Raw genomic sequence first — 24,486 nt, 5'->3', positions numbered from 1 at the left:
ACTCAGTGAGGAGAGATGGTATGAGAGCCAAAACACTGGAACGTGGGGCAGGTTCTGGGTTGTGCTGATTTTTTTTTCTGCTTTGCAGCGTCCCAGAGAAATTCGGTGACGTGCCAGCACTCAGCGTGAAGGAAGATGCTCGATTTATTCCTCACAGCAGCCCCAAGAAGTGAGGCTATAAATCAGCCTGCCCAAGAAGGGACCATAAATAACCCCGTAGGGAGTTAGTTTACTCTTAGGAGTGGTGAAATGACTGAAGTTATACCCTGCAGAGGGAAATGCAGGAAATTCATGGGGGTTTGCACTTGAAAAATAAAACACGACGGAAACAATTTCCAGTTTTGAGAGAGATCTATCATTGGCATGACTTGAGTATGGCAAAATTAACACAAGGCTGTGCAATTAAGATGTAGGCCTTCTACAGCATGGGGCAATCAAGATGTCCTTGTCCCCCAGCCACTCTCAGCAGCTCAAGCAGTGGACGAGCACCACAGGTACCTGGAAAGAGAACAGAAACGCATGAGGTTACTTGGAACAGGGCAGCCTAGAAGAAAGAGGAAAAAAACCCAACCCTTAAACTTACAAATGTATTTCCTTTTCTTTCTAGCATCTCTAGAAGCTAAGGAAAGCTTTTTTCAACCGCAAAGCATGGGACTGTTGGAGAACACAGGGACTGTCCCCTGCATGTGTGTAGATGTTGCAGTGCTCTGTGCATGGTCTCCACCGCTGGAAGGATACAGGTCATAGCTGCAGCTCCGTGTCATGTGTGTGTCCCCCCTTCCATACCCCAAACAGGTAAAGCATCACCCAGCATGATTACAAGGGACCTGGCTGATGCCAGTACAGTGAGAAAGGAAGGAAAAAGAGGAATAAAAATTTCCTATCACTGGCCATACGCAGTCAGGACTTTAACATTTTTTGTTTAGCTTCCTCACGCAATTCCAGCAAATCATTCTAGTGTCATCCTTCCAAATGCATTCCAAGGATACGTACAGATTATTCTCTGTACTGAGTAGAGTATTTTCTGTAGGACAAAGATGTTTTGGCTCTGCATACAGGAGTGAAGCAACTATTTTCATAAACCCAGGTATGGTCGGGCATTACTGGGGACAGAGGAAAGCAGCAAAGGGCAGACACCTCCCCGTGTCACGCAGGAGGGTGAGGGACAAATCCCCATGGCGAGCACTCCCCAGGGGGAGGTGGGCACCGACCCTTGCAGATTCCCTGAGGACATAAACAAAGAGAACATGCCATCAGGTAGTTTAATGACTGCTGTGTTTCCACAGCCACCCTTAAAGTGATTAAAGGCCAGGAGTTTCAAACCTGGATGCCTAACGCAAGGCACCCAAAGCTCCTTTTAGACAACTCATTTGACTGTCTTTGATTTTCAGTGCCTGTAGTCAGAGGTGCCTAATACGGATACAGGTGTTTATTTATTAGCATTTTCAAGGCTGTTTGGATGGCACTGGCCTAGGCTTATATTTGCTGATCCCCCCTGAAGGCTCTTTTATTTGCCTTATCCACGTTGTTTCTGAAGCATAAATGCAACAAATCCATCACGCTGGGGGGCTCCCGTTGCTTTATCCTCGCCCTGCTAGCAAATATTGTGGTAATGCTACAAAGATGCCTGCTTGCTTATGTTTGCCTATCCAAACAGCACCAGAGTACCCTACAAACATTATCAAAACAGAAAAATAAATGGAAAAAAATAAACAAACAAGGACTTGTTTGCCTCCACAGCATACTCACTAATGAACAAGAAAAGATGGCCGCGACAGCGTTGCTGTGTCTGTCCTCGCTTCCTTCATGCTTAACACAGACCTGACTAATAATCTCAACCCAGCCGGTTTCTAGGGATAACGCACAGCCCTGAGTGGCCAAGTCACATTGAAAGGGGACACAGACACGAGGTGAGCACTGGAGGTGCGTGAGCCTGCACTGTGGAGGCTGGGGTGGACACCGGCTCTTGGGTACGGTCTCACCTTTCTCTTCTCCACTAACCAGTGCTTCTTTCTGTGTTGAGCGTGGAGTGGGAAGATGAAAGGCTGTGCCCTGGCGAGCCCCCTGCTCGCAGATGTGCTGCAGGCAGCCAGCGATGCTCAGCTCCGCCGCAGGCATGGGTGGCACGCTCCTAGACGAGCGTGGTCTGAGGTCTCCTTTTGCCAAGCTAGAAAAAAGAAGAAGAAAAAGCTGTGAACAAAGCAGAAGGCAGGCAGCTAAGCACCTGGCATGACCTCCTGTGTCAGGTTTGAGAGGTGTTTTTCTTAGAACAAAGCCCTTTCCACACAATCCTGTCATTGTGCGGGAGACTCTAAGTAAGCTTGCTCTGGGCTACGAGGGCAGACAGACTCACAGAGAGACACAAAAGGGCAGGGAAGGGACACTCATCCCGAGAGTCACAGATCGCAAGCACTGACATGAGTTATTTGGCCCAGGAACTTCAGGGTGCATGCAGGTGTTGCAGCCGAGGTGTTGTCTGAGGCAAAACCCACGTGCACTGAGGGCATACTGCGTGGTCCCTTGATCTGGACTTGCACGAAGCCGCAGCAACAACACCTCTGTTGATTTCTACAAGCCAGGTAAAAGAGCCAGATCTTCCATGGTGCTGAGAAGTCTGACATCTCAGCGGTCACCCAACACCTCGCCCAGGCGGCTCCGGCCTCCTGCACTGCAGCAACGTGGGGCAGCACAAAGCAAGAGGCTCGAGGCTGGGACCTCCAGGCCCCTGGACAGACCTACAGACAAACGCTGCAGTTCAGCATCACTTGGGAGCAGGGAAAGCACGCCGCGTTCGTGTCCTCTTTCCCTGCCCTCCTTCGCAACAACGCAGGGAAAAGCTGCGCTGTTTGTACTAGCTACTTGCTTATCCACAGACAACTTTATGAGAATGAATCAAATGTTATAATTTAGTTTGCACCTGAAGTCAAACAAACGTAAGGATGCAGACTTCACAGAATGGATTAACACTCTGAGGAAAGCACGTATACATACCAGGGTACTTCGGTGTGTTATTCACTGCTGACGTTACTAACACAAGGGAGTGCACACAAATAGAAGTCGTGATTTCTACTGACTTGTACGCTAAGGGAAGCTTTTGTCACTGCAGCTCAGAAAGAGCATCAAGAGACTGGTATAATGCAACTAGAGAAGAAACATTTCAAGGGAAAAAGTTTAGCTCTAAACAAGTATCATATTTAATATACTATTTCTCATATAGCACCCTACTAACAATAAATGTGCTTCCACTTGTAGAGCTAGAGTTTATAACGCGGACGGTTTGCAAGTGCCTAGCACTAAGTTTTGAGGAAAACAACTTTATTTAAACTATTTGTTACGCGCCAGAAGCGCAGCAGCACCCAGAACCCTGCTTTAACCGGTATCATTCTGAATTCTAAGAAATCCAACTTCCTTTTAAAGGTCTCCCTTGAATCACCCTTCCTGCCCACACATGGACTTTCAGTCTTCCCCACAGATCTTGGAGGGAAAAAAAACACAACGTACCACTTCTTTCCCCCTTTCTGCCCTTGATATTTTGGTTTTATTTCAAGCTTTCATGTCTTAAGTAGAGAAAGAGCTGGGACTTGAGCCTGTGGGTGCAAGAAAGAAAGGTCTGTAGCCTGAGGGTCTGTATTTCTGCCTGGTGGTGCTGTGTATCGACCCTACAGCAAAGCTGGGCTGTGATGCAAGTGGTACTCAGCACCCTGTGTGAAGTAGGCTCCTGCAGGGGTTCAGGACTTGGGAACCCACACTGTCAGTCACTTGTGGAAATTGAGACTTACGCCCGAACAGCAGGGATTGCCAACAAGCACCTAGTAGCTATCCTGGGCAGGCATTTTTCTGTAGCTCTAAGAAAACCGTTCGATAGGAGTTAATGCCTAAATCTTCATGAGAAATAACTGGTGGAATAGCACTTCATTGCTTTCAGCTGGAAATTGATCTCCCTGAAATAAAATACAGAATAGTGTTGCTCTTTTTTTTCCCCTCCCATAGCTTTCCTGCTGAAAGATTTATGGCACTGAACCTATTTTTTTTTTTGTGCCTCATTTTTGTGCTACCTGCATTCTGCGCCAGTTCAGCTGTACAGTCAGACCTGCTACAGCCGGTCTGGGTTAAAAAGGATCCTGTGCCCAGCTGCTTAGCACCTCACTCTCAAAATACCAGCAGGATAGGAAATGGGGACAGCTGGAAGGACATGAGCACATCTGGCAGGGCTGAACACCGCTCCCTCAGGTTGTTCCTGCTGGTGGATGAGAAGAGCAGCCAGCAGCTGTAAGATGCTAAGGCTAAAAAAGCTGCAGCGGGACGAGCTCATCTGGCACCAGCGGCTCAGCGAGTCGTTAAGCACACGAGAAGCTTGTAGAAAGGCTGGGAAGAGAAAACCCAAATCCCTCAGTCCCCAGCCCAGTGCTTTAACCTCGGTGCTCTGGCCGGTGAGCAGAGCCATTAGGCACACTGTCAGCTTCTGTAGCGGAGGATGGCAGTGCTGGCCAACAGCTCTGCTCTGAAAAAGCACACTTTAATTTAGTTAAACTGCTAATAGTCCTCCAGCTAGCTCAAACACCGGTTGCACGCCGCAATCTGATTCCGCAGAAACATGGTAAATTGGAGATGTGGCTAAAGGCACTGCACTCAAGTGATTTACCTGGTTTTCAACTGAAACGCTCTCAGTCTTTAGAAAAATACCCTTGGACAAGTTCGCAGCTGGGGGATGATGAGGGGATGCCTCAGAAGCCAAGGGTAGGGTTAACTTGGCAGGTGGCAGCGCTCTCTGTGCCTCGCTGAAACCACAGCCGGAGTTCAGGGCATGCAGGGCGAGTGCAGCGGTTCTCCCTTTTATTTATCTCAAGACTTGAAACAAGATCCTTCCCCGGTGAAACCAACTTCTTGCTCGCTTTACGGGACGCAGAAAGAGATGTCCTATTTCAGTTGTGGTCTTTTTCAAACGTACCTAGCACTAGGATCTCACTATGAACGTTTTCACATGTTGCTGCCAGTCACAGAAAAAACAAACTGTAAAAAAAAAAGTCATAAAAGGGAAACCAAACAATTAAAAAGTGACAGTATCTTGCAGAAAAGCATGTTCATACCGCTCATCATAGGACACTGAAGCTGACAGCTGCTTTCAGAGGTGAGCATTGAGGCTCCACGTGTTTCATTGAACAAGCGACTCGAACGGCTTCAGGCATTTCTTGTTAACTCTGCTCCAGCAGAAGGCTGCCTTGCCTCCCTCTGATGCTCACTGCCCTTGTCAGGGTTTAAGCTAAAGTTTGCTGTGAGTGAGAACAGCTGAGGGACAGCGAGGATCCCCAGGGATGGTGACCTTCAGGGGACAGGAGGGGAAATGAGCAGCAGCAGTCTGCTTTGGGAGCAGCGACATACAACAGGACAGAATAGCTCAGCTGGAGGGGACCCACAAAAATCATCGAGTCCAAGTGCCTGAGCACTTCAGGGCTAACCAAAAGTTAAAGCACATTACTGAGGGCATCGTACAAATGCCTCTTGAGCAGTGCCAGGCAGGGGCATCAGCCACCTCTCCAGGAACCTGTCCCAGTGTCTGAGCCCTCCTGCATAAAACAGCCCTGACTCCGAGGGGTCTCCAGACAGACCTGCAGGTCTGCCTGCTCAGACGTGACAGAAAGATCTGTGACTCCATTTGTTTCTCAAATCAGAACTGGGATGCTTTGGTAGCGTTAATGAGAAGAACAGATGAACAGAATTAGCTTTCTCTATTGACAGTGGGTATTCCTTTGCTACCAAGAAGTGGAAAAAAAAAAAAAAAGACATTTACAATAAAGGGTAAATAAAGCCATCAATTTCTTTGCTTAGTATTTTTAAATGCCTAGCATGTAGATAGATATCGGCACAAATGTGATAGGCTAGGAACAAAGCAATCAAGAAACACATGAACAATAATCATTATTTATGACTTCAGAAGATTGGATAACTTACCTAATATAGAGCTGTATGTCACTTGTGCTAGATGAGACAATCAGCTATCTCATTTGCAGCGTTTGCATCATAGATTAATCTTTGTTTCATCAAAATACGGCAAGAGCACTTCTTTCAGGATCTTATCTCATGTTTGATGCCAAGAAGCTTTGTTTAGAGCTATTCTACACAGCTTGTGCAACTACTTTCCAGTGGGTGGGGCAGGAAGGTATGGAGCTCAAATACAGATTTGGGAACGATCACCGAAAGAACAGAAGAAATTCCCAAATCATGCTTTTCCTGTATTTTCAGAGCTGTTGACCTCTAGCTCCTGACTTCCAAGACTGCAACTCTTATTTGAAAAGCAAGTAAACTGGCACTTATTTCTCTTCAACAAATCTGTTCCTTGTGTACATGCCGTGATGTGGTCATCATGGCCTTACCACCTGCTGGAGGTCTAATTGCTTCCTTAGACTGACTTCCTAACAAAAGAGTGCAGGACCATACAGTAAAAGGGTTTCCTACTAAGACACAGGCCATATTTGTACAGTCCCATCTGTCAGAGTAGCAGAAATATCAAAGATCTTGCAGTGCCCCAAAGCTGAAATGGGTGTCCTGGGAGAACAAGTCATTATTTGTCTTACATGGGAAGCAAGCTGCAGCACTGCTCAGGTTACTCCCAGAGCCATGTTATTCTCAGAGCCTATAAAGAGAGAGTGCTCAAAAACGTCCTCAGTTGCACTGCAGGCCAATGCAAGCAGCCTGCAGTTTGCAGTTTTCAACAGCTCACAGCTATTACCAACAGTTAACATAACTTACGATTGAACCTGCTCTCTTCCCAAATAAATAATGAGGAAAGCAGTTATTATCGTGTGACCTTCCTCATCAGAAGAGCAGGGGTTAAGGAAAGCCAAGAAAGAGTCCTTTGAAAGATACAGAAAGGCACACAATTACTGAGTGAAGAAAAAAATAGCCACCGAGCAAAGTAAAGGCATTATCAGCCTCAAAGCAGGTTAGAAATGCGGACCAGAGCAAGGACACTATACACATCTTAAAGCTGAAACCTCCTGGACCTCTGACACCAGGTTCCTGAGACTCCTAGGACAAACTTCTGACCAGTGAATTGTTATTGGCACCTTTGTGTTCCTGCTCAACTTTGTATGGTTGTGCATGAAGCTAGTTAAGCTTGACTGCTAGAAGATGGACCAAGTTACCTGACAGCTCAGACGCCAACTGCTCAGATTTATTACGTTAGCAAACAGCGATCCTAAATCCAGGACTGCAACCTGCAACTAAACAAATACTTCAGAAAAACACAGTACGTTATGCACAAGGCTTTTCAACCTACTTCTTCCTTCAAAACCAAAACAAACCAGCCAGAATTCAAGGCCTGAGGGCCCTGGTCTCTATGCCACCCCACACCACAACCACCCACAACAAGAAGATTCAGTTGGGCAAATACACTGAAAGCAGCAGCTCAGCACAGGTGCCCCTACAAACAGGGTACCCAGAGGTGCCACTTGACAACGTGGGACTTTCAGATCCCACTTCAAGGCTAAGAAAAAGCTTTCTTGCAACCTGAAGGCACTGAGAGAAACTAAATGGTGTCTTGTGACATTGCTTTTAAATACATAGCACAAACGCAGGACATCAGTTCACATGCCACAATAAGGCAAATCCGTATTACAAACGAAGGTCTGATGACACTATTTAAAACAAATAAAAAGCTGTTACTGATTCTTCAGAGTATTATTTGGGTCATAAATCTGGCTTCATTCTAACACTCCTCCTGTAAACTACTTTGAGCAAGTGAAGCGCAGAAGAGCCTCACGTTAGCTATTACTTTTCTGTATTGCACGTTTTCTGCCTCTTCTAAATTAAACTAAGAATCAGGATTACAATGAGAAAAACATATTAGACGTAAATCTGACAACCAGTTGCATGTTTAATAAACTTTTTTCACTCTCAGAAACGTGTGGAAAAAAAATAACAGTAGCAAGTAAGAACTGGAATCAAAAGCCTTTCACGTTCTTCTTTAAGAGTTGTCAGTGAAATGTTTCGGATGTAGCTGGGAACTCCGTAATGCCCTTACTTATCGTGCCGACCTTATGTACTTTCCTGGAAAAATAAATCTCTATTAGTATTAGGATAAAAAAGCTATACATTCTGGTGAATTTCCAAGAATATTCTGTAAGCTACTGACCCTTATCTAAGGAATATTCCAGAAGAGATTACAGACTTTCAAGCTCACATCACTGCAATGGCTGGTGTACATGTAACAATGAACAATTGATGCATACCTACTACCCAAAAGCCTGTCATAAAACTGGCTTTTCCTCTCTTCCAGATTGGAACAAAACCTTTGTTTTTAAACAGATAACAACAGCAAAACAGCCACAGCACAGCACAAAGTGCTTTAGAGAAACTATAACCAGAATCAGCTTCTTAAAGCTAAACAAAACCTTTATCAGTATCCAAAGACAGATTCATCCCAAAGCAGCTCTTCTTCTGTTTTGACATTTGTCTGCGGTTTCTGTTTATCCTTTCTGTGCTTTCTGCCCTCTTTCTCAGCAGGGTTTTCTTTAAGACTTTTGCCTTTATAAAGCTTTGATTTCTTCTCATTTACCAAGTCTACGCCAAATTTAATTCGCTTTTGCCTCTCATTTTCTTTTCCAAAATCTGCATCTTCACTATTTTCCTTCCTTTTTGGTGTTGTGGCTTCTTTCTTACACTTCAGCTCTTCACTAATGTATTTTTCCTCCTCATTATGTTTTATCTGAAGTTTCTGTTCTCTGTAGCAGCTAGTAAAAGTTTCATCAACCTCAAGTTTGCAGTAGTCTTTAGATTCTGCAACTGACAGTCTAAAGCTTTTATCTCTGATGGTGGCCACCTCAGATGCTTGCTCTTCTACACAGTGTCCCACGTTACAGTTACAATTAGGTGTCTTTTCCAGGGCATGCTCACAAGCTGATGGCCAACTGGGCGATCTCTTTTCCCCAGTATTTGTAGGTGACTGGGTTTCTGAGAAAACGTTGGTGTGCCAGCTTTGTTCACACTTAAAGGTTGAAGATACAACCTCACCAAGGTCAATTCTTCCTTCAGCATCTGTATTTTGAAACTCTTCCTCTTCTGCTGTTCTCAAATATGTTCTTTGCTCTGGACCTCTAGCTTCCGAAACTTGAATGCAATCTGTTAATTCATCTGGAAAGGAGTCATAAGTTTTCTCTGAATTCTCCACAAGATTGACAACCTTTGTTGCTCTGCATAAATTGGATAGAAAAATCAGTTATTAATATCGATCAATTTGCTTAGGATTTGTTGAGTTAAAAAAGAGTCAGGAGGACAGAAAGACATACACGATAAAACTATATTTCCAGTGTTACAAAAAGAACATATTCCAAGTGTATTGCTCCCTGTACCTACATGAAACCTCTTATACATGATCATATTTCCGCATCAGCTGAAATTACAGGGAACAGATTCAGTCTCACTATTATGGTTATATTATCATTGCACCTTCAATTAAAATGTCTTATCAGTATGTGTACATGAAAATAATTTTGATATTTGGCCTACTTGCACAGCAATCTCAAAAAAGGTACATCTTAAATCACCACAGTATCCATTCTGCAATTAACACAGACTACGGTGCCTTTTCTGGGTTAAAGGGAAAGTAAGAACTATCATCTATCCCATAAATCATCTTATGCCAAGTGTAAGATGTGTGCTGATGAACCTTTAAGGCCACACAGTCAATGGAGACCTGTCGCTTTTCAGGATTAAGGTCTATCTGCTCTGTCAACAGGAATCTTAAAATTCAGACCATTTCCTTCTAGGCTGACTAAGCACTGAGGGTGCTGTGCCAAAATCGGTGCTGCTGTCCCCAGATAAGCAAATATTTGGGGATAGTAAAATAAGTGGGAAAACCACAAGGTTCAGGACCTTTTTTGTGGGCTGCCATCGAAGATGCAGCTGTAGGAGCCCCAAGAGTGAACATCAGTCATAAGCATGATGTTTAATACAGACAGTGACCCTTAAAGACAATAAACCGAAACCCAATTAAAACAAAAACAATAACAAAACAAAAACAAAAAGCCCACAAGAACAACGAAACCAAAAAACCACAATAACTGGTCAAAGTCCCTTAACAGCAGACAGCTGGGCTACTGAAGAAAGCAAAGTCTTTAGTAGAAACTTGAAAGTAGAAGCTACAGAGGAAGAGTAACAAAAGACTTGCTGACTTACCTAATCCGGTGTTTCTTCCCTTGCACGTGGGACTGGTACGCTTCTATAGATGAAAGCATGATATTACAAACACGGCACGTGTAAGGACCACGCCAAACCACAGAGGATAAGGAATCTGTAGGTTAGAAAGACTTCAAATGAAAGGCAGAACTCATCACAATCCCCTCCATGCAAGAGTCCTAACATAATGTTCCCATAATCAGCTCCTACAGACAAAGTCTCTGCTGCAACATACCTCAATTTTACACTCTTACATTCTCTTCTCTTTCAAGCTGTGTTACTCATAAGTATATAAAAATAATAAAATAATTATAAGAACACCAAGTAACTGTTTTCCTCACGCAAACCCAAGAGCAAAATGCAGTGTTAATTCCAATGGGCTGTTGCTTTGCATCAAAATGCACAATTTTCTTTAAATTTTAGCATAACTTATTGAATGACAATAACAACAACTTGAAACAACGACTTCTGAGTATCAAGTAGGATTTTGAATTCTTTACTAAAGGAAAGATCAACAGTTCTGTTACACAAGACCCATTAAAATAAATGCAAGTTGCACTGGTACAACACCAGGGCCTTGGACACAGTGCTAGAGCTGGAGACTATCCTGATGGGAGGCTGGAGAATAATGACCATTTAGGAAACAAATTTCCTTATGTGGGAAGACTGAAGGAATTACAGCAATCAGTTTGGTGAACAGAAGATTAAGGGAAGACATTATAAGAATTAAAGTTGTCCGAGACAAAGAACTCCAGCGTTTCATTGACTAAACAGAAAGAAAGAAATTAATTTGTTCTGCAGCACAGGAGAAGACTATCATTTCCTTGCATGAATCAGAGCAGCCCCTTGCACAAATCAGAGCTAACTACTCAAGCTGTCCCCATTTGCTCACTTTCTGCTTACCATTTGTTCTGGATTCTGCAAGGAGCGCTTCGTCTCCCAGCTCCTCCATTATTTTTTTCCGTGCTATGTTTCTTCTGTGTTTCTTACCAACATAATGCTGCTGGGCCGAGAGCAGATTATCGAAGGGAGCACAGCAGAGCTGGCAGTACTTTGTATCATTTAACTCCAAACTTGTGTCAGAGGTTGATGCAAACTCTTCAGCTTTTGAAGGCAGCAAGGGCTTCTCAGCTGATGGCTTCTGTAAAGCTGGAGAGATGGAAGCAGAGGATAAACCTGCTGATGGCACAGCAAAGGAAGGGCTAAACCAATTCCATTGAGCAAAACAGGTAACTGCAGAACGATGGAGCTGGAAGGGAGAACAGCGTGCTGGGGGCTGAACTGCTTGCCAGAGCCTATAAAGTACCTTACAAAGCCCTTACAAAGATACAAGAGCATGGTGTGATAAGGAACACATGGAATATTCGGAAACCCCACCATAAGATACCAGTATTAATCAACTCTGTTTGACAGCTGCTCACTCTAAGGTCCTTAAACAGTCCAAGAAGAGACTTACCATGCAGAGGGTGAGTTCAGCAACTTGTACAGGACTAACACCAGTTCAGTGTTGCTTGAGGACTACTTTTTTTTTTTTAATTAAACATTAATTTATCAGAGTAACATCTTGTTTGGACTGCAGTGAATATTTTGAGCAACTGTAAGCATCTTAAAATGCTTAAAATCGATAAAAAAAATCAGAAATATTTGCCTTCAGCTAGAAAGAAAGAGTTTGAAAGAAAAGTTCCCCAGATTCAGAGTTGTGTCTTTGTTTATCCACCTAAGGAGTTACCACACCACAGCTCCATGACTTCGGCAGAACAGAAGGCACAGAGACATGCAGGTGTAGGAAGACACCTCTGTATTTGCTTCAGGGAGTAACAGGAAAGCACATGCAATGCAAATTATTTATTTCTTACCAGAAACAGGCTGCGTGCTCTGTGCTGCCATCAGGACTTTGTCTCTTGATACTTGCTTCAGGTTTTTAGCGTGGATCTTTCCCAAGTAGTGAGACAATGCAGTAATTGGGGAGGAAAAAATCATGTTGCAGAGACTGCAGTATGTGTTTTTATCTGCTTCACCACTCCCATCCACCTGAAAACAGGCAAGGGCAAGCTCAGTCATAAGCACTTACCGAAGGACAAGAAAACAGTTTAGTTAGCCACAAAGAGGAATAGTCACCTGAAAATTAATATAGTTTGTTTTCTTCTTTTCACCATTCTCCTGCCTCTCATCCTTCTCAGCGTGCGTTTGGGTGTAAAGACAAACTTCCCGAGCATGCTTTTTGCTCTGAGAAGAGATTGGAATTATTCCTGTTTCATTAACAAGGGGCCAAGCAGTGGTGTATCCAGCGACTGGGATTTCATTCATCCAAAATTGCCTTCAACACTTGCCAAACTGCATTTGCATAAAGCAGAGCCACAACCAGACAAAGGCCAGCTCATGTAGCAACACCGTTCTTTAATCAGTAATACAGTATTTAGCATTACTCGTAACATTTTGCCTCAGGCAGCCCTCAGAGTCACCTAGTCTCAGCTCACTGGGGGAACCAAAAATCCTTACACACCCTCCTACAAACATGGACACTAAAACAGGTATGGAAGGGAACGTGTCCATGCCACAGAGCAGGTCTGCTGTGCTCCTTTAAGACTAAACCTGGTGGGTTTGACATCAAGGCCACCATGAGTGGCGGCACAGAGGACTGACAGGCGGCATGACCTAATTTACCTTCTTAAAGAAGCCTGGTCTCCCTGTACAGTCTGTGGAGAGAAACAGGTTTCCCTGGAGAAGGTGACATAATCTCCAGCTTTGAGCAAGTCTGTGGAGATTTCGACTGTGGATTTATTAGTCCAGTAATCTAAAATCCCATATTATGTATATTTCCCTTGTCTGTGATTATTTTTTAATTCTTAGATGCTTTCTCAGTGCATGACCTTTGGACTCCGGCACTTATAACATACTTACCCACATGCCACGCTACACACTGGTTACACACAAAGTCAAACAAGTGGCTTGTCTTTTCTAATCCGATGCCTTCCAAGTGGCTGTTAAGGATTCTGAGGAGCTACACAGGATATCATATCAATATTATCACAGACAAAGAGGTCCTATCACACCTGGCTAGACAACACAAAGAGAACTGAGGAGAAAGAGTCAGTTACTTCCATCTCGATTCATTTTGCAATGGTGAAGTCAGGTAACTTTGCAATTGCATCTTTTATCCTCAATTGGATTTGACTCCGAGAAAGAGAAACTCAAACTGAGAGTCTGGACTCTGACAGTACAAGTGCTGCTTAACATAAATCAAAGCAAGGAAATACTACATCTTGCAAGACCTGAATCTTAATTAATAACACGAATAACAAGAAAGACCCCTGAGAGCAACTGACACTGTGAACTGACTCTGGCAAAAAGATAGAAGTGTCTGTGCCTGCAAACTGTCAATATCAAGTTTCAAAATAAAGCTCAGTTTCCTGCGTTAACAGGAATATCCCAAGGCACACACTTGTTGCAGGAAACTCCTTCAGCACGATTCATACAACCTGCCTCACGCAGACACCTGCGGACAGAGCAGCACGTGTGTCCCTCTGCGTGAAGGGTAATGAACTCCTCTCTAGTTAGCGTTGCCTCATGCTGTACGTATGTTCAGGGCTCATGCGGTGTAGATCTGCTTCGATCCCATACACAGCATTGCCCAAACCTGCTCAATTCCTTCTGTAGTTGTCCTGCAATACGCAGGTGACTGCCCTTCAGTAACACAACATTTAAACCTGGCTAATGGCTAAGCCTAGCATAAACTTTAAGAAAGACTATAAAAAGCCTTAAGTATCTTTTTATAACACCGTACAGAAACCCCGAAGAAACCAAAACCCCACTGCTTGCTGGGAGAAGTCCTCCCTTCCAGCCTACCTCACAGTGGGACATCGTTTGGGACTCAGACTGCAGCACCGCCCTGCAAACCTTACAGAAAGTGTCGGTGAACAGGTCCTTCCTCGTTGCCTCATCTAAAACGTCTTCTAAACAGAGAGCAAAAATCAAAAAACAACTGTCAGACAGGACAAGATACATTTGTACATCTTTGCTTACTCAAAATATCGACCACTTGAATATTCACGTGCAGCAGAAGACAAGGGAACCAGCGTTCATCCGCTCAATCACACCGTGCCTTGTTGTGGCTTCAGAGCAATGCTGCGGAGCCACCCAAACCTTCCTGCTTACCGAGGTATTGCTCTCACAGACTTAAATGTTACTGTAAGTGTACCTGGACTTTAGAAAGAAGGAAGACAGAGCCTCTTGATCGGGTTTTCAGTTCACTTCAGATAGGGCATAATGTCAGAAATAACTAGACTAATGGCCTAAGGTGATGTTTTTAGCTGGACTAGGTCACACAGTTACTTAAATATGGGAATGCTGTTTAAAGAAGAGATGTAAAGAAAATCTGGGAGCAGCTCAGTACATGAGAAAGGCCAGGAGGTATCAGAAGCTTCCGAAGGCTGTACCTGTGCAACATAAACCATTTATTTTCTTAAGTTATATGGGACAAAACTGCTCCAATTGTTTGTTTTGATTTTCTTGCCCTGTTCCCCCTTAACTCATGGCATGTACACACTTCAATTCCTACTAAGATTGGCCCAGACTTAACGGTAATCCTGAATAATTTTATGTGAAGCCACATTTGATCTGGGGGGACGCCCTCATCAGCACTTAAAAGCAGTGATCACGCCAATCAAGAGCATTAAAACACTCTTTAAACGAGCATAGCTGTGTAGGCAAAACCCTCGTGAAGATAAAGCTACAGCACCACCCCGTCCTTTCTCCTCTTGATGAAGTTTTAATTCATCAGGGGCACCGGCTTAACTCATATTGCTTCCAACAGTTCCCTGGCAGGGGCAGGCTGTGCTCTCAGGGAGTGAGCTTACCCTTGCTGCTATACGGCCAAATCTTTCTCAGTGCTGCCAGCCTCCAAGGCTACCTGTTCCTTTCTCATCCCCAGCGGGTTGCACTTTAAATATAATGATGCTGGAATTTCACTTGTTGGCGTGTCCTGCCCTTAAAAATAAGCCAAAATTAAACCACTTTAAAGCAAATGTAAAGGAAGCCGCACAACTAGACCATGCTCTTTAAGTGAAATAGAGGTTATGGGACCATGGCGGGTTGGCCTTGGCTCCTTCCCATGGGGTAAGCTCTTCAAGAACTGCTCCCACACGGCTCCGTACCATGGGGTCCATCCCCCAGGAGCAAACTGCTCCAGCACGGGGCCCCCACGGGCGGCAGCTCCCCCCAGACCCCCTGCTCCTGCGTGGGCTCCTCTCCACGGGCTGCAGCTCCGGCCCGGGGCCTGCTCCTGCGGGGGCTCTCCATGGGCCGCAGCCTCCTCCAGGCCACATCCACCTGCTCCACCGGGGGCTCCTCCACGGGCTGCAGCGTGGAGATCTGCTCCGTGTGGGACCCGTGGGCTGCAGGGGGACAGCCTGCTCCACCAGGGGCCTCTCCACGGGCCGCAGGGGAACTGCTGCTGCGTGCCTGGAGCCCCTCCTGCCCTCCTGCTGCACTGACCCTGGGGGCTGCAGGGCTGCTCCTTTCACATTTTCTCCCCCAGCTGCTTGCCTTTTAAAATCCTTTCTTAAATGTGTTATTGCAGAGGTACCACTGATGGGCTTGGCTCTGGCCAGCAGCAGGTCCCTTTTGGAGCTGCTGGAGCCAGCTCTGCTCTGACATGGGGCAGCTGCTGCACTCTGCTCACAGACACCCCTACACCCCCAAACCCTTGCCAATACAGAGGGAAAACATTGTGGAAAGTACCACGATGTCCTAACTGAGCTTTACCTCTCCAAGTTTGTCCAGCGGACGATACCGTCTTCATCCTGCAAACCACACGTGGAGCACTTTGCTTTCTGTGCTTTGCACAAAGCCTGGACAGACTGGGGGACAGGAAAGCAATGCTCCCTGTAGTCTCAAGGCTCAGAGCTGAAAGGCATCTAGGAACCCATAAAGACGTTCAGACTTCACCATTATTTTTAAATATCGTTCTTTTGGCCACTTGCTATGGTCCAAGGGAATACGGAAAAGCAGTGTGTCCTGTAGCTAGCTAGCGACGGCAAGCTGTGGGATGATCTGTTCGCAGAGCATCCTGATCCACCAGGAGGAGACAGCAGCTGCTCGCAAGGCCAGCTTCAAGCACAGCTACCTGGCACCTCTGATCCACTTTTAAAAACCACGACCTGGTGATTTCGGACTCAAACCACATGAAAACCGTACGAACGTACCCCTTTCCTTATTATTTTCCGTAGAGTTAGCTGACTTTTGGGTAAATATATTCGCCCTGCATCATGTATTTCTTCGCAGTCTTATAATGAATGGCACGGAGGCAAAGTCAGGAATAAATCAGCGTGCCTCCCGCTGAAACCCCAACCAGGTTGCAAGACGAAAATGGTCTGCAGCCTCACCTGGGCAACCGCAGTCCCCTCCCCAAGGGGGACCTCGCACATCAGCGGCCCTCTTGGCTAAACGAGGCTCCTCTGCTCCCTTCCAGGGAAGGGTCAGGAACAAACCTGCCCTTTCTGCTTCTCACGGTGCCTCAGGACCATTTGTGACACTCAAAAATGACAAAGCACGGGGAGATTTGTGCTACCGCTGCCTGCGAGCAACTGGATCTAGGAACAGTAAGTTGGACTCGTGAGAAACCACGTTGTGTTTTTGCAGCAGAGAACTAATTTTCTGTATTCCAAGGTAGCTGTGCAGCCATAACAAGGAGAAATGCTCAGTAGATAAGTGGAGAGTAGAAGGCCTCACTGTTCCAAAATAAGGCAGAAGCTTGAGAAAAACAGGATGAGCAGTGTGGGAACAGTAAAACAAAGATCACAGGTTCTCGAAACATAAGAAAAGGGGGAAAAAAAAGGGAAAAGGGAGAAATTAAAGGGTTGAAAAAAAAGAAAGATTGTACATATATGGTACAGAGGAGCATCGAGCAGCTTGTGAACCTGTAGTACTCAGCCATGAGGAAACGGGAGGTGATCAACCTAGATGACTCTGTGATCAGGTGTCGGGTAATAGAGAATAAAAGGTTATGATTTGTTTCCTATAGTGTGCTCCTAATTGGCAGGACGCCCGCCATTGCAGTCGCAAATAAAACAGCTTCACAGAAGATCCTGACTGAAGGAAATTATTTGAGATTTTTCTCACAAACTCGAGGTCTTCAGCCTTCAGATTCACAAGACGTCTTTCCTGGCAATGAAGAGATACTTAAAAACCAGCTCACCTTACAGTTCGCAACCACGCTATCGGAAACTTTTCAGAGATTTAATCAAAAGCAGCAGCCTTGCAGGGCTGCTGTTTGACCTCTTCATTTCGGTGCCCCCAAAACGTTTAAATAAAGCTACTGGCATCGCAAATTCAGAGTAATTGTTTGAACAAGCTTTTGGCCATTAAAAAAAGACGGTTCTGCTGCAAAGCAGACCAACTGCTGTTTGTCACAAAGGGACTGCTCCTTAATAAAAGGATATGGAAAAATGTTTTAGAAATATATGACTTTTTAAAAATGCAAGATATAAACCATCATGCCACATGATAAAGACAACCAGCAGTAATAATGTAGCTTCTAGGGTATTTTTTTTTCCTCTTATTTGCATTTTAATGGCATTATCGGTTCATGTCATTCTTTGTAGGTCTCACGACCTGTCCTTGCCCCAGTTTTCTCAGCTCTGGCATGAGATCTATGGGACACACTCCTGCCACAGACGTGCCGTGAGACTTCCAGCTTTGTGAAGTTCACTGGCATCTCAGAAAAGACGTGCTACAACAACAGCAAACGTGAACAGCAGCTGGTGTAGCTGAAAGGATGCACAACACGAAGTTTCACGTACAGGAGTTTCTGGCAGTCAAAGGATAAATCTGATCCCACTGAAATACCCAGAAGAGCTTTGCAAGGGGCTCTAACACAACCAAATAACCTCATATGCTTGCCAGCTCCCAGTAATGCGAGCACAAAGATCCCCCCAAACCCTCACAGATGTAACGCCGTGCTCCTGCAAAGCGTGGAGCACTCCACAGGGCTGAAAACCAGAGTGCAGTTCTCGATTTGCAGGCATCTAGGAAGGATTAGACCCCATTTTAGTCCATATTGCCACAGAATATAGGGACCCCAAGCATGCAATAACACAAGTACAATTTAATACGGGTCAGACAGAAGCTTTGTTAACTATGACCAGAGCAAGAAAACATTCAGATGGGGATTTCTCCCACCTGATCACATGGATCTGACTTATATCCTGTTTCAGAGCAAAGAAAAAAAAGTGAGAAATAACAAAGGCAGATATCCATGTCTGGGGATGGACTCCTTCAGCAGCCTGTTAGCTGCCACAGCTGAGGATACAGAGAGATGGCTCGGGGAGGAGCGGCACACCCAGTGTTACTTTAGCTCAGAAGTGGGGGTAGAAGTGGGAGCTGGAAAAAAAATCACGGCCTGCCAGCTTTAAGTCGAAAGGAATGTTCTTTTAGTTAGCATAACCTTCTTAGCCAGACCTCTCAAATCTTAAACGTTAATAATTTTAGCACCACAGCAGGAATCCCAGCCTGTTTCAGGTCTAGGTTCTTTTCCAGGCACCCTGCAGGTTACCTTAGGTATGTGGTACCTCCACAAAATATCCAAACCATTCCCCTCCTGGGCTCCCAAATGCCTGCAGTGCTACGTGCTCCTGATCCCAGAGGAGCACAAGAAAGCTGCCTTCTTCGATAACCCATAAAACAAGTATATGATCACTGGATTTGCAATGTCGTGCAGCTCTGACCTAAACACCACCACGTACCAAATGAATACTAAGGCTGCTTCTTATCCCACTGCTATCTCCCCATGCACCCAAATCGCTCTGTTAACAGCATGGATTTAAAAACGCATACAGGTATTGACACTTCTGGATGACTGTCTGAAACCACGCTGCACGACTGCAGCGCACACAGTTCATTTGAGACCTAAGGATGAGATCAAGAAAGTGAACATCAGATCTGGTTATCTGCAGAAAGGAGGACTCAGCTGTTAATTGGCATTCGGAGATCTCCAGAGATCTATTTCACGCTGGTTTTTAAATGCAGAGAATAAACCCAGCCTGTATCTGTAGGGAACGAAGAACGCATTCCTAAAACACGCTCAACAGGACTGTTTTAGCATTCAAATACTGAAACACTGGCACTGAGAAGGCAATGGGAGGGCAGGTGCTCAATATCGATTCAAATAAATAAATAGAGGTGGCTTTTGGAAGTCTGGCACCAAACAAGCTGCCTAATAATAAGAAATCAGACTGAACCCCTGCCTGAACTGAAAGCCAGATACTCGCTTACCACTTCTCAATTCCCATTTACCACCTGAGAAGCACATCCAGCATATATTTTTTTTTTAAGTTTTATTTTTTAATCTTGTTGAATTGTTGTGCCACTGAAGAAACGTATTCAATCCCTGATGTGAGAAGGCTTGGGGGCATTTTTAACATGATTGCACTTGTCTATTTTTACTACTTGTAAGAAGTTCCAGGATGTTTGTCTTTTTCTAACTTTAAACCTTTGCTATCTGTTTTCTTACTCTTGTTAGGTAAATTTTAGAGGAGTTTTTGTGGTGTACCATGTAGGAAAGGCAGGGGAAATAATGTCATCCCTCTGGGCAATATAAAGTTGGTAATACTAAAACTAATTAAAATGTCAGAAGCCAGGCAATTTAACAGATAGCCTGTTCAACCTAAGATTTTCCACTTGATTAAAAAGGAAACACACCCAGCCTCCGTGTAACATTAATTTTTCTTTCTCAGTTCTTGAGGGTAGAGAATACAGAAGGAAAAATAATGTAGTAAGGAAAAAGTACAAGCTAGACAAATCCCTAAAGGCAAAAGGCACCAAGTTTCAATTTCAAGGTTTTCAACGTGGAAAATGACATAGCCAAGTTCTGCCCCCAAATGCCAACAGCAAAGATAGCATCTTAATGAGAAATAAATAGATATACACGAATCAAGTTCAACAGTAGCAAGTCCTCAAGAGAGAAATATTGACTGGCGTTGTTTTCTCATTTTACGAGCCCTTTCACAGGGCTGTCTCCAAGGCATGCTCTGCGCTGGCACAAGCAATGGGGCGAGCTCATCTTACCAAGCTGCCACCCATCAGCATCAGCAGAGTAACTGACTGGGCATGCCGGATCCTTCCCGGCTGCAAAGTAAACCTGGCTGGTTTAAATCACACACACTGCACTGCCTTGCTTTGCTCCACAAGCAGGAGCAGCAGGAGCCTGTGTGCAGCCTGTTACGGCATCGCAGCTGACCAGCAGCACCTTCATACGATGTGCAAACTCTGCTGCTTGTTTTTAGGTGATCGTATTCCTCCTAAGTAACAGGATAAAAGATGAACAAAACCTTGACTACTGGGAGCAGCAGCTGTCCAGGACTGCAGGCAGACAGCATCGCTGACATCCAGCCGCTTTTGGTCATGGTGCAGCAGGCGGACGTAGCCGCTACACGGTGGGAATCAGAAAGCAATCTTAGAAATTACCCGGAACAGATATCCATAGACACCCAGCTCGGAAAGGGCAGGCAAAGATAACGGACTTTAAAACCGTTAACAAATACACTCAGGCGTGGCATTACAGAACTGGATTCCTGGATGAGAAGGGGAGGGTGAACCAAACTGATTTCTGTTTCTGCAGCTAGGTAAAGGCATTTCTCCGAGGAAGCAATGCTGTAGTACTACATGTTAATTTTCTCAAGTGAGTTTAGTCCCTGAATATCTTTCTGTACGATTTTTTCCCCTTTCAAAGCTCAGGTGATTGTAAAACAAAGAAATACCAGACTGGATTCTGCTGTTTGAAAATGAATGCTGTAGAACTGAACTTCCACCACATTTCATAAACTAGATTCATCACCCAAACTGCAAGACTGACTTTTTATTTCCACAGAATACCATAACAAGACAACCTCCAAACATTTACACACGTCTTCAAAGGTCTTATTGCAGATTTCTATATTTCATATCTACATGCTATCACAGATTTGCCTAAGACTGCACACAAGCACAGGCCTTTGGAGCATACACCACCACCAAAACAGAGGTTAGAGTTAGCATTGCCCAAACTTTCTGAAACTAAATCAGAACAGTGCTAAAAGCCTTTTATGGCCAGATGGATCCACGATCTGCCCTGACACACAACAGAAGGAGCTTACAATTGATGGGAAACACAGTGCTCACCCTTTTGCCCAGGGTAAATGGTAACAAGACGCTTTGTCAGCTCTCGAAAGCAGTGCTCTGAAGGAAACAGAACATGTTTTACAGCATTAAGATGGAAATACAATATATCAATCGCTACTAATAAAGTGGAGGTGTCCACTTCTTGCAACATAGCTCCTTGCTTCTCTTCATTTTTCTCCCTCTTGGCCCACTTCCATCCACTACCCTGTCTCTGACCTCTGCTCCCCGCCTCCTATCACACCCAGGGGAGGCAGATCAGCATCTCACAGCTGAAGCATGTTGAAATCAGCTATTCTGCTTTTAACACAAAAAAAAGTTGCCCCCTTTTTTTAAAAGTTGCCCCCCCCCCCCTTTTTTTTTTTTTTAAGTATCAACTGACTTGTACTACAATAAGTTGCTCAGGATTTCAGAAAGTATATCTTTGATTTATTTTATTTTTAAGTCTCTATGGACATATTTAAATCCAGCTGTACTTTTTGAGAGACGGTCAAAACATTAATAGGGTTCAACAGAAAGCTCATTAAAGTCTATGGGGGGAGGCTGGTTCCTTTTAAAAGCAGACTTAATGCATTAGACTTCTTAAATACTGCAGGATAAGATGCTAGTTTCCTTGCCAGTCATTGACTTATTTCCTTATAATAACAGAACCATTTCCCTATCCACTCCTTGGGTCTTAAGGACACATAAAAAAAATACAGCCCTGACTCCCCACTTTGTAAATGCTCTGAGGCAGGTTTAGACAAGTTACCTACCCTTCAGCCAGGTTCTCTTCTGACAAATAAATGCTCCCATGAGATTGTATAAGAGGTAGCAGTTTGTGTAATGTTATTTCTCAGCCTAGTCCCAGTGTTATTTAAGAGGAATTGTGGAATGCTGGGTGAGAAACATGAGATGTGAATCGGTACCCAACTCGTTTTATTTCTCCTCTGGTAGGTGGAGGATGGAGATGTGCAAAATAAAAAAGGAGGGAGATGGGAAAATTAGTAATTTAGAACACAAGCACGTGCCGCATACTGAGTCTTGAAAAAGGAAATGTGTTTGTAAACTACAGATTAACTACACTCTTACAGGTACGAAGTGTTATTATCTGGTTGCTACTGAGCCAAAGCAAACCCCTTAAGATAAAACAAACCACCAAACCAAAACTACATATTAAAAGATGTGTGTATGTGAGGAAATCACCAAGAACTGCTGCCTCAGAAAGTTTATTTCTGTGTTTTATTTAAATACAGAAATAAACTTTATTTAAAAGTTATTGCTAATTTTGTATTTAAGAAAAGGATACCTACCCTGCCTCCCTCAACAAGCTATCAAACCAGAAATTATCAGTGACATCCACTTACATTGCTCTCCTTAGCCCAGACATGAACTGACCATATAACCAGCAATCCCTGCTGTGTCTGGCTAACAACAAGCCTTGGGCCTTTTGTGTACTAAAAGTCAGGGTGTGAGCTGCCTCTAACCAGTGAGGAGCTAAGAAACGCTATCCTCAGGACCCTTGAAATCCCTTGAAATTCCCTGAAAATGGAATTCAAACCTGAACATAACACAAGTGTATTCATAACTTGCCCCAAGTATATTCCTTTGAGGAGCATATGTAATTACGTCGCTTTTTTCTCCCCAAGAAAGGTGACTGCTTAAAATAGTTGTCAGTTTCTCTAAACAGCCAAACAGCTACGAGTGATTAATTCCTCCGGAGTTATTTCTGTTTAACAGAGTACTACTAAATTTAACTGACAATGGGGAAATCCGCTGTTAGTAGATGTTTTACATATTTAACAAAAGACCATGTTTATGCATTGCTAAGTTTGTAGCTAGCTAGCTTTTTTAAAAAAATACAAAAACAAAGAAATACCAACTAAACAAAAACCCATAAAACACACCAATCGATGACTATAAAAACATGAACCAAAGCCTTTCAACATATGAATATTTTATACCCATTATGAATGGTTTGGCATTCCTGGAAGTTCAACCCTGTTTTTAGCCACTTGCTAGCTTTTTAGCAGGATGATATCTCACAGGACAGATTATATCTGGGAAGGAGAAGACATGGAAAGTTCCTATCCCTCCTCAGCCACAACAGTAAGATTGATTTTCAGAGCTCTGTGTCACAGGTCTGGTACATAAAAGTAATCCGTTTGACATCTTACTATCCCAGAAGTATGACATTAGTTTATGAAGCAAAGAGGAAAGCCTCTTTGCACCAAAGAATTAGATGTATGGCTACCTTTCAAGAGCTCAGAATCAAAGAGTTTAGACCTATATTAGATATCCTACCTGCTCCTCACACATGTAGGACACCACCTCTCATTGCATTTTGCTCCTTATTAATTTCTGCCTTTGGTTTCAGATTCCTATTACTTTTCAATACTGGCACCACACCAACACTCTTCATTTCACAGAGGGAACAGCACAGCCGTGTTCCTGCCACTTCCACCACCACAGTAGTGTAAACGTACTACAAACCATCCAACTATCTCAGTTCAAACGTATTACAAACCCTCCTCCTCCCTCTCCCTCGCCCTGGGGCTGCTCACCTCCACGGCCGCGCTGGGGCTGTGGGGCCGCGTCCCGGTCCCGTTCCCGGCCCCCCTCAGCCGCCATGTCCCCTCAGAGCCCCTTAACGGCCACGGCTCCGCCGGCAGGGCCGCCTTGACCGAGCCCTGAGGGCCGGGACACCGCAGCGGGCTCCTCCTTTGGCCCACCCCGGCTTCATCCTCGCCCCCCGCGGGGCCCGGCCCAGCCTGCCCCGGCCTCCGCCTCCCCTCAGGGCCCGCAGCCTCCGAACGGCTACCGCAGGCTTCGTCCTGGGGTCTTGTTCCCACACCTGTACCCAAAACACCCCCCAAAACATCCCCAAACGCAGCCCACCCTCTCTTTGTCTTAAATCACCCCCAAAACCACCGGTCCTTCCCTTCAGGGCTTAAATCCCCTGCGTTTAGTCAGCCTGCCTCGCTGGTGCATGTCCCCAGAGGAAAGGAAAAGCACGTTTCCCCCAAATATTCCTTGCTTTTGCCCCAAAAAGGGGTTTGTTTCGTGGGGACAGCAGTGTGGGTACTGCAAGGCCACCACCACCCTGCGGAGGTGAGATCACATAACGTGAGATCACATTAACGTTAAAGCAGAATTATAATTGCAGCCCAGCAATTAGCTGGA

At 44.7% G+C, this 24,486-nt stretch overlaps 1 protein-coding gene and 1 long non-coding RNA gene across 15 annotated transcripts; both read right to left on the bottom strand.

Annotated features, from left to right (window-relative positions):
- Positions 1–332: 332 nt before the first annotated feature.
- On the bottom strand, positions 333–7,550 carry LOC136790627 (uncharacterized). 2 transcript variants are annotated; one of them, XR_010830918.1, is made up of 3 exons: positions 3,780–7,550; positions 1,983–2,167; positions 333–498 (listed from the first exon to the last, which is right to left on the bottom strand). It is a non-coding gene; the product is annotated as an uncharacterized lncRNA (long non-coding RNA). The 2 variants fall into 2 exon arrangements; XR_010830919.1 differs by lacking the exon at positions 333–498 and having other exon boundaries at positions 794–2,167; positions 3,780–4,987; positions 5,088–7,550.
- A 303-nt stretch (positions 7,551–7,853) lies between these two features.
- KRCC1 (lysine rich coiled-coil 1) lies at positions 7,854–24,152 on the bottom strand. 13 transcript variants are annotated; one of them, XM_048081032.2, is made up of 9 exons: positions 23,868–24,150; positions 21,328–21,384; positions 14,020–14,126; positions 12,292–12,399; positions 12,030–12,204; positions 11,077–11,322; positions 10,174–10,288; positions 8,555–9,188; positions 7,854–8,046 (listed from the first exon to the last, which is right to left on the bottom strand). In XM_048081032.2, exons 1-9 carry the CDS (start codon positions 23,932–23,934, stop codon positions 8,035–8,037), a joined length of 1,521 nt encoding a protein of 506 aa, XP_047936989.2. In that variant the 5' UTR covers positions 23,935–24,150; the 3' UTR covers positions 7,854–8,034. The 13 variants fall into 13 exon arrangements, with proteins under 13 accessions (XP_047936989.2, XP_047936956.2, XP_066851651.1 ...); XM_048080999.2 differs by having other exon boundaries at positions 8,391–9,188; positions 23,868–24,149; XM_066995550.1 differs by having other exon boundaries at positions 7,854–9,188; positions 23,868–24,147.
- Between the last annotated feature and the right edge of the window lie 334 nt (positions 24,153–24,486).

Source organism: Anser cygnoides, chromosome 4 (assembly GCF_040182565.1).
Source record: "Anser cygnoides isolate HZ-2024a breed goose chromosome 4, Taihu_goose_T2T_genome, whole genome shotgun sequence".
NCBI classification, from domain to species: Eukaryota; Metazoa; Chordata; class Aves; order Anseriformes; family Anatidae; genus Anser; species Anser cygnoides.
Note: the sequence above shows the minus strand (reverse complement) of the source record. Positions and strands in the feature narration are given on the sequence as shown.